The sequence below is a fragment of the Canis lupus genome, chromosome 34 (genome assembly GCF_011100685.1).
Source record: "Canis lupus familiaris isolate Mischka breed German Shepherd chromosome 34, alternate assembly UU_Cfam_GSD_1.0, whole genome shotgun sequence".
In the NCBI taxonomy this organism is placed as follows: Eukaryota; Metazoa; Chordata; class Mammalia; order Carnivora; family Canidae; genus Canis; species Canis lupus.
In genome coordinates, this window is record NC_049255.1 from 21,316,651 (window position 1) to 21,327,028 (window position 10,378).

The 10,378-nt window shown below is 42.5% G+C and overlaps 1 protein-coding gene across 11 annotated transcripts in view; it reads left to right on the top strand.

Annotated features, from left to right (window-relative positions):
• The window catches only part of LOC478670 (LIM domain containing preferred translocation partner in lipoma), a 603,162-nt gene that overhangs the window by 576,204 nt on the left and 16,580 nt on the right, over nucleotides 1-10,378 (top strand). For 9 of the 11 annotated variants that reach the window (XM_038583676.1, XM_038583674.1, XM_038583673.1 and 6 more), the window contains 3 exons: nucleotides 2,726-2,904; nucleotides 8,140-8,219; nucleotides 8,601-8,721. In XM_038583676.1, coding sequence (XP_038439604.1) covers nucleotides 2,726-2,904; nucleotides 8,140-8,219; nucleotides 8,601-8,721 — 380 coding nt within the window. The remainder of the gene's footprint in view (nucleotides 1-2,725; nucleotides 2,905-8,139; nucleotides 8,220-8,600; nucleotides 8,722-10,378) is intronic. The other 2 variants (XM_038583670.1, XM_038583671.1) reach the window with 1 other exon arrangement.

Consider the following 10,378-nt stretch of genomic DNA (forward strand, 5'->3'; position numbering starts at 1 on the left):
TCCTGAGGCAAGGAAAATAAAAGCAAAAATAAACCATTCACTACTACATCAAAATAAAAAGCTATTGCACAGTGAAGGAAACAATCGACAAAACTAAAAGACGACCTACTAAATATGAGAAGATATTTGCAAATGACATATCCAATAATGGGTTAGTATCTAGAATATATAAAGAATGTATACAACTCAATACACACACACACGTCATAATCCAATTTAAAAATGGGCAGAAGGCATGAACAGATATTGATCTAAAGAATACATCCAGATGGCTGACATAAAAGATGGTCAATATCACTTATTGTCAGGGAAATGTAAATCCAAACTACTATTAGAATGGCTAAAATCAAAACACAAGAAAGGTAAAGAGGTGGAGAAAAAGGAACTCTTGTGCATTATTGGCAGGGATGCAAATGGTGCAGCCACTATGGAAAACAGTAGGGAGGTTCCTCAAAAAGTTAAAAATAACACTATCCTAAGATTCAGTATCACACTACTGAGTTTTTATCCCAAAAATACAAAAGCACTAATTTGAAAGGATACATGGGCCCCTAGGTTCATTGCTGCATTATTTACAACAGCCAAATTATGGAAGCACCCCCAAACATCTATCAATAGATGAATGGATAAAGACAGTGTGAGATGGATGGATAGATAGGTAGATAGATAGATAGATAGATAGATAGATAGATAGATAGATAGATAATGGAATATTACTCAGCCACAAAAAATGATGAAATCTTGCCATTTGTAACAACATGGATGAAGCTAGAGATTAAAATGCCAAACAAAATAAGGCAGTCAAAGAAAGCCAAATACCACATGATTTCACTCATAAGTAGGATTTAAGAAACAAAAGAAACCAACAAAGGGGAAAAAAGAGTTAGCAAGAAATGAAGAAACAGACTCTTAATTAAAGAGAACAAACTGTTGGTTACCAGAGGAGAGATGAATGGGGGGATGGGTGAAATAGGTTAGTACACTTTTCAGGATGAGCACTGTGTGATGCATAGAATCATTGAATCACTGTATTATGCACCTGAAACTACTGTAACACTGTATGTTAACTGCACTGGAATTGAAATTTAAAAATTAAAAAAGAAAGACATGGCCCCTTCCCTTAAAGAAATTAGTCTAGTAGAAGAAATAGACAAATGTGAAAAAAATGTTAATAGAATGAACACTGTAAGTGCTATAAGCAATGTTAATGGGGTTGCTTGGGAAGAGTGGAGAAAGAAGCAATGATTCCAACTGAAAGCCTTGAGGAAGGCTTCACTGGAGAGTTGCCTTTTGGCCTGTACCTTGAAAGGTCAAAATGACAAATTATGGTTCATACTAGGTATTAGCCAATGCACAGAAGTGCGGAAGTTTCTTAAAGGTTTGAGTAAGAGTGAGCAGTCTGAGACATTAGGGAAATCTGACCCTAGAAAGGGAGGTTGAAATGTCAGGCAAGGAACTAGCTCTTTTCACATTGTAGAGCTGTAGAGGTTTTTGCTAGCAGCAAAGTTACTTGGTCCCATCTGTGCTTTGGAAAGGAAACCAGAAGTCACTTTGGGAATAGGGAAGTGTTACAGGAGGAGAGATGCAAACAAGGAAGCCAACCAGAGACTCTCGCTATGGTTGAGACATCAGCACACTAGTTAGCTACCAATAGGCATTACTTGCATCATGGCCATTTAAAAGTTTTCATGGTAAGAGGGCAATTCCAGTCCTGTATCTTTCTAATCAAATCCCCATCCTGGGTTTATTCTAGATTGCAAACTGAATCGGTCTAGACATCTCATTTGGAATATAGCGTATTACATGTGAAACATGGTTGTTTGGGAAGACAGCATGGGATTCTGGGGCAGGATGGAAATTAATGGCTAATTTTAACAGTCTTCCTGAGTCCTGACTCAATATATAGTTTCTCTTTTGGGGAGGGCTTTGGTTTATTATTGTTGTTGTTTTTAATTTCAGCATATTTTTAAAGCCAGAGAAATTGACTTTCTTAATTCACTTCCCAAAACGGCAACCCCTCTGGGTTCACCATTTCCATCAAGAGCTCATCGTACCACACTTGGGGTTGGTATTCAATTCAAGGCTTTACATCATCAAAAGCCTCCTTGATTATGTTGAGCTCTGATTGGCTTCTACACCTGGCACACTCTGCGAGTCTCCATTGTCAGGCAGACCACTCTAAAGGTCCTTGGTGACCCCATCAGGTTTTTGATGTCTAGTCAAGTTTTAGAAGAGTGAAGTGTTCTTCCAGGGGAGAACCTGGGTTAATGTAGTTCAGAGGTCAAAAAACTACGGCTGTGAGCTCAATCCAGCCTGCTTTTGTCAACAAAGTTTTATTGGAACACAGCCCGTTTACATGTGTGCTGTTTACAACTGCCTTCACACTATGACAGCAGAACCAAATTGCTGCAACAAAACCAGAAATAGCTACTATATTTGCCTTAACAAAAATGTTTGCCATTGAGCCTTCTAACAGTGGTAGAAGAGAGATAGAAGTCAGAAGACATGTGTTCTAGATTTGCCACCTACCACCTGGGTGAATTTAGAGAAGACACTTGATCCATCTTATGTGTTTCCTTAATATGTTCTCTGCCTTCTTCCAAGCACTGTGATAGGCACATAAGCCAATGTGTCTGTAATGGTGCTTGTCATGCTGTAAGGGACTAAATACATGGAGCTTCTGCAAGATCCAACTTGACGCTGGCATTTTTCTTTCCCTCCTCAGAATACCCTGGAGCAGTGCAGTGTGTGCTCTAAGCCCATCATGGAGCGGATTCTGCGAGCCACCGGGAAGGCCTATCATCCTCACTGCTTTACCTGTGTGATGTGCCACCGCAGCCTTGATGGGATCCCGTTCACCGTGGATGCTGGTGGCCTCATTCATTGCATTGAGGACTTCCACAAGTAGGCAGTCTGCTCTGTCCCTTCCAGCCTGCCAGTCCCCTTGGGAGTCTGTTCTTACTATCTGATATCTGGGCCACACATTTTTCTTTCTCAGAGCCGTAGGATCTCAGGATTTGGTGAGACCTTATAAAGAGCTTGCTTATCCCCCTCCTCTAATGTGGGAATGGGTATCACTTAATCCAACCAGTCCTCCAACCTGGCTTCTGCTTGAAGGCTCCCCTGGAGATGATCTGTCACATCTTCATGTGGCTCTGGTTCTGAGAAAGTTGACTCAACTGCAGAGTATGTGCATTGGAAAGAGGAAGGATCCTGGGTTAGCCCTCCCTGGCCTCAACATGAACAAGATGTGTTACAGTGGACAAAGTGCTCAGTGCCTCTGAGCTTTTCAGTCTGGTCATTAGAACAGAGCCTGTTTTAAAGATCCCGAGGTGTCACAGCCATAGAGCTGACCTCTACATCTTTGCCAGTCTATAGCAAGGAGGTCACAGGGAGATGGACATGGGCACAGAACAATTCACTTCCTCTTCCAAGTACAAGCCTCTCACATTTTGGGGGCAGTTTCATGTCATTAGCAACATATTCACATCCTCTCATGACCTGTTTGCCTACCCAGGCCTTCTTGTGCTCAGGACACTTGCTAATAAAATTAACGAATGCAGTGTTGTGCAGGTCTTTTGAGGAAGATTGGAAAGTAGAGTCTCCAGGTCAAGACCACTTACTCATGGGCCTGGAAAAATGTGCCTTATTCAGTTTTCTCATTCATCGGGTCCTCTTTCCTCTATTACAGCTGTGAGATTTTCATGAAAATCACATAGTTTCATGTTTTGCTTCTTTTGATTTGGCCCCTTTGTTACTTGGCTGATGGGTTGATGACATTTGTTACATATATTTAGGAACCATATGAAAACCTTAGAGGTGATTGGTAAGTGGTAGACATGGAAGCTTCCTGGCTTGCTTGCTGGGCAGTCTGAGTCTTTGAGGACAGTCCAAAGCTCTCACAGGAATAAAGCTCATGAGGCTCATCGGTTTGGGTCTCCTTTCTATGGCCTCCAGTCTTATAGGTTAATTTTCACCGCTCTGTTGATTGTCAACAATCAGGAGGAACTTACCACAAGCAGTCTGGGGACCTGAGACTCCTCTATTTTAAAAGTGAATTTCCTGACCACTTTCCAAGTAGCAAAGAAAGTGAAAATCTCACTGAAAGACGTGAGGCTGAATGAATTAAAAAAACCCCAGAGGCAGGAATTCTCAACCTGAATTAGACAAGTAAGGGCTCACTTTGAAAGGGCAGTCACAGCATAAATTGTACTTCACGTTGTTGATATTTTTAGCTTGTAATTACACATGAAAAAAAAAAACCTGCATCTATTTAAGGGAAGTGAAAAGATACCGATGGGGAGTGTGTTTCTGTGGCTGTTTCTCTCCTTTCTTAGACGTACCCTAATCCAAGAAAGACTGGTAGATGTAATCAGAGCACACGTGTTTCTGTTGCTGGAAAAGACTGATCTATGACACCCACCCCCCCAACCAATTAAAACAGGAAATCAATTCTGACAAATGGAAGTTTATATCTATGCCATTTATCTTTCATTTCTAAGAGTGAGGAGCATAATTAGAGACTTGGGACTGGTGACGTAAGTATGGGGGTCTCAACACTCCAGACAAGCAGGCTTATTAGCCCCTAAAGGGGAAAAACTGTCTCCAACCCCCAGCTCCACCCCACCCCCACCACCAATCAATGGCATGTTAAAACACAAATTATTTTTTAAAAATAATGTCTGCTTGATTGGCAGGTATGTAAGAGGGGAAGCTTTTTTATCTTTTCACCATTTCCCAAAGGAAAATAAGAGAGAAATTCTACAGAACTCTGTGTCTGAGCCTCGAACGTACCATAACACAAAGCAGCTAAAAGCCCCACCCAGATTGGGTATTGCAAGGCTAAGGAGAGGGTGCATAGGGGGATACGGCCTCCTTCTGTGGACTGTTGGGGGGCGCTTGTTCTTGGTCTCCCTCTGAGCTTTTAGGAAATATCTTTCCATTCCAATTCAACCACATCTACCAAGAGCCCTCCTTGTGCCCAGTGCTAAAGGAGAGAGATACAAGGAGAGAAACTGCATGGGTAGAAAATGCACAGACACACAGAGAAAAGCCCCTGTCAGCAAGGAGCTTGCCAGGAGGAGGGGGGGACAAGCGCAGAGCATGTGTGATACCAGGCAGAAGGGGCCAGACACGATGAGACAGGCACAGGCAAAGGCTCGAGCTGTCAGAGTCAAAAGAGATTACTTGGCCCTGAGATCTGGGTAGGCTTCTGGAAGCAGAATTTGAAGAGTATTTTAAGTGAGAAACGGAGATTCCTGACAGCAGGAACAACTCAGGAAATAAAGAAGGCCACGAAGTGAGGAAGGGCTTCTCTCCATTCCAGGAAGATTTGCTTGGCTGTAACTGGAGCAGCCTGGGAGTGGAAGTTGCTGTGAGATACAGAAGGCCCATGAGAAGGGATTCATCTCGCCTGCTTAGCATCCTGTCTTCTAAACCAGCGCTTCCCAAATGTTAATGTGCTTACAAGTCACCTAGGGATCTTGTTAAACTGCAAATTCTAATTCAGTAGGTCTGGGGTGTAGGACCTACAGTTCTGCATTTCTGACAAGTTCTCTGGTGGTCTTGGACTGCACTTTGAGTAATAAGCTTCCCAAATACTATTTTTAAGGCCTTGTAAAAAAAAAAAAAAAAAAAAAAGGCCTTATAAGTGGCCCCCCCCCCCCCCCCCCCCCGTATAACCACCTTCAGACAAGGTTGGCCCAAGTCCTCCATCCTATTAGGTAGCAACTCTTTTCCCATATGTTATTTCAGATGACTGCTCAAACTAGTTCCCTGGCAAACTGTATCTCTCATCAACACACACACACACACACACACACACACACACACACACATACTTTCGAATTTCACCTAAATGGCCATCTTTCAAATGCCAACTCATTTACCACCTCCTTGGAGAATGCTTCCCTGACCTCAGCCCCTCCCTATCCCCCTGTTTGAATTTATATCTTTCTCTATATTCTGTAGAGTTTTGTAAATCAGGTATGCCTAGTACTTAAGCATAGCCTGATTAATCATAAAGAACACACACACACACACACACACACACACACTTTTACCCTTACCACCTTAGGTCGTTTCTGCAATATGACAGGATGTGTATATCTCAACTAATAGAGCAGATGCAGAAATATATAGAACTTCCTCACCAGTCTGATTGCTGGAGTCCCAGTTTATTTCTATATTCCCACTGCCAGGACAGTGAGCTCAGAAAAGCTGGCTTAGCTGACCCTTTCATTGCATTTGAGCCTTTATTTCACTATCTGTGCTTTCTTATCAGAGACATTACACTCGTCCACTTATTTGTTTAATCAGCACCCATTTGTTGATTGCCAGAAATGTGCCAGGACAAAGATGATTAAGACCGGCCCTCTCGGAGCCTTGGCTCCCATGGCTGTGAAGCAGAAATGATAAAAACCATTTCTTCATAATGTTGCTGTCAGTAAAAAATGAGGTCAAGTGCACAGAGTGCTTAACAAGCCTTGGCATATAATAAGCACACAATATATGGTAGCCATTTGAACCATCAAAAGGGTTTTTTTATCAGATTTATTTTTATTATTATATTATTATTATTATTGTCTGCTTAGTGAGCTGAGCCTTGAAACAGACCACCTGGGATTTAGAACAGTCTTCAAAATGCCGGCCAAGGAACACTGTGGGGACTGTGGAAACCACTTCCTGTCTCTTCACATTGTTTTTTCCCCATCATGGAAATGAGGCCAATGGGTAGGAAGCAATCATTACTCAGCAAGAATACAAGTTATGCCTCTCCAAGAGGAAAGACCTTGAGATTGAACATAAAGGAAGGTCCAACTCACATCTTTTTATAGAGCAAAATGGCAGACAGTTCATTTCATTAAAGATAGCCTGAAATTCTGCTGTCTGCCCTGGTCACAGGAGTTGGTTTCTGGAGATTCAGAGGTTGAGCAAAACCTGCCAGCTGGAAGCTCACAGTTTAGTGGTCCCCAAAGGTGTGCGAATAATTACTACTAAAATAGGCAAATTCAGTGAGAGATATTTTATCCTAAAGAAATAAGTAATTCTACTTGAGGAAAGAGGGGCAGGCTCACAGTTCAATGATAGGCAAGACATACTTTTGAGTTTACAGTCCCGATAGGCTTGGGGAAAGGAAATTCTGCACTGGATTCCAGAAGCCTGCTTATTTCACTACTGATGACCCAGATTCAAAAATAATCAGATAGTCCAAAGCAGTTTTTTTTTTACCACTGAGTGTAAACTTCTCGCATAAAATGCCAATTATAACAACTCTGATTACTGCTGCAGTTGTACCATGATCCTTTTAATTTTTCTTTCATAGCAATCAATTGATCTGCTGCTTAATTCATATTTATTTAGATTGCAGCCACACAGATGCCTTTTGGGTGCTGCCAAGAAAATTAATATGTACATATAGAGTATAATGTATGTAAAAATGCTTTGACAACCATAAAGTGCTCTGCAAAGTATTAGATTACTATCATTATTTCTTTTTAAGTCTCACTACAAATAGATAAATTTTAACGTCATTAATCTCAAAACCATTATCATGAAAAAAACTGACTTCCAGAGTCTGTTTCTCCTTTTTTTTCCACCCATCCTTTCAGTTTTTATCCCTGGCCATTTCAAATCATGTCTCATTTCACACCTTCCCAAATGCCACCCCTAATTTCCAGGAGATGCAGATGAATGCACAGCCTGTATTTGCGGCCTCTTAATCTGTTATGAGAAACAAATTTAGGGCCGTTGGTCATATTAAAGAATACTAAGAGATGAGGAAATATTAAAATTCCTCACCAACAGTTAACCTCAAAAGCACACATATATGTATATCTACACGTGTAAATGCTCATACCTTTTAAAAGTGCTAAAACCCTCTAAAAAATAAAGAACTTGGCAGCTTTTGAACTTTTTTCTTTTCAAACCAGAGTTTCACACAACCAAAACGTAGGAAGTCCAGACGTGGTCATAGCAAGTTTGGTGTAAAGTTTGGCATATTTAAACTCTCTGACCTCTGCTGTTTTAAAAAGATAAGGGGTTGAGATTTCTCATGTTAATTCCTAGAGCTTAGTTTCAGAGAAAGAGGCTCTAATAAGTGGGAATGACACAGTCACCAACCTCAGAATATTTGTGTAGGGCCTGGAAGCACTCTAGGAGCCGAAAAGCAGAGTCTAAGAGCAGAAACCAAACAAGACCAAATCAAGCAAAAGAAACAAGTAAGAGCCCCAGGACCCTGCCCGAGCCCAGGTTTTGTGTTTAGAATCTATCCACAAGTGAATTCCATGGCACCTACCAAGTGGCCAATAGCACCTAGATGTTCTTCATGCATAAGGGGTACACACACTAACTCCCCACCTCCCCAAATATCACAGTATTTATGGTCTAGAAGGACATCAACAGTCACCCAGTCTATATCCCTTATTTTACACCGGTGGAAGCAGACCCAGAGAAGGAAAGGAACTAGCTCAGGGTCACACAAGATGACAGAGCAATTGTCTTGACCCTCGGCTGGCTCCTCTTCTTCTCACTTCTGGGTCGCACCCATTTGTCAGTGTAAATACTCAATGTCTAACCAGTACCGTATTCTCCATTTTCAGGAAATTTGCTCCCCGATGTTCTGTGTGCAAGGAGCCTATCATGCCAGCCCCAGGCCAGGAGGAGACTGTCCGGATTGTGGCTCTGGATCGTGATTTCCATGTTCACTGCTACCGGTGTGAGGTCTGTGGTAAATGCTCCCACACCCTTTCAGTTCACAGCAGGCATTGGAGAGGCTCAGCAGAGCTGGGTTTTCACAAAAACAGCAGTTATTCAATCTGCAAGGCCTATGCTCACAGGACTTGGGTGCCTGTGCTCACAGGACTGGAGTTTTAGATCTTAGGCCTTCATTTAATGCTAGTGATACTGACTAAGTCACTTCACCACCCACTCTCAAATTCCCCACCTGTGAAAAGGACTCAAATTCTTAGTAACCTCCCCAAATATGGCTGAGAAACTAAAATGCAAAACTGTGTGCTAAAGGACGTTGTAAATCACAAAATGCTAAATTAGTGACAAATGATATTCTTGTTACCATTATGATTGCCATTACACTGAATCTTTAACCATGGCTCTGCTAGTCTATGGGACAGAGATGCCATTTTCACCCCATTGAGAAGGATAAGAATTCACTTCCTCTCAAAGGGGTGGGAACTTGGCGCTCCAAGTCGTGGAGACTGGTTGAGTTACAAGCACTGACTTAGCTCAGAAGACGGGTGGTCAGGCGACCGCTAAGGGCTCCGAGGGAGATATGTGTGGGTGCTATGGGAATACACACAAGAGACTGGTGATTCAGGCTGCAGGTGACAGGAAGGCTTCTTGCCCAAGAGACAGTGGTCGTTTCCATAGCCAAGAGCAGTGGCTATATAATCCCCTATAATCTGCGTATCAAAAGGGCATCACATTCAGAAAGTGAGTTTAAAACATTTTCTTATCCTGGTTCTAGTTACCCAGAGCCCCCCTTTGGAAGCAGTTTCCTTGTTTTCTACTAGCTCTCCTGAGGGCAGTGGTTATCAGCTCCCTCTTCTCTCTACGAAGGGTAGTAGTAGTTGCCTTACCGTCCCACCCTCATGACAGTGGCTCATCTAGTCCCACTGGGTGATCTTCCCAAAACACCCAGGCCGGTGGGGCTGCCATGGCTCTCTAGAACTGTGCTCATGGCACTCACTGCATTAGTGGAAACTGACTACCTGATTTATGCAGGGCTCTTTGTTTGGACCTAGAGCCCAAGCTATGTCTCTGTGTCCTTAACATGAGAAAAGATAATAAACTAACAGCTTTTACACCAGATTTTATGACGACAGAGGAACAACCACCTCCAGCCTCAGAACTGACCTGAATCATAAGTGTGAGAGAACAGATAGATGCTTTCAAGGTCATTTTACAGATGGAGAAACTGAGGCTTAAGCAAGAAAAGCTTCCGACATTGCTCACACACTTGCTATGCATACCAATAGGCTTTGACTTTTCGTGGTTTGGGATTTGGCGCCCAGAGTTGCACAAAGGGTGCCTTTTTCTCCTTCCAGATTAAATGAGAGCAAGTAAAAAGTAAGTTTGCTTTAAAGTCCCATGAGTTTGTTTTTTTTTAAAAAAAAACAATGCTCTAGAATGGGAGGAACTCTGGGTTAGAAGAGGACAGACCATCATTCTAGTCCTGCCTCAGATGCTGCAGGACACTGGAGAAATCACTTCCCTCTCTGCCTCTCACTTCCCCACCTATACAAACAGGGAGGGTGTCCTGGACACCCCACGTGGCCCCTTTTGGCTCTAAGATGCAAGGAGTGGATGATTCCAAGACTGTGGTTGACTCCAGGCTCTTCATGGCGCCCAGGTGATCATA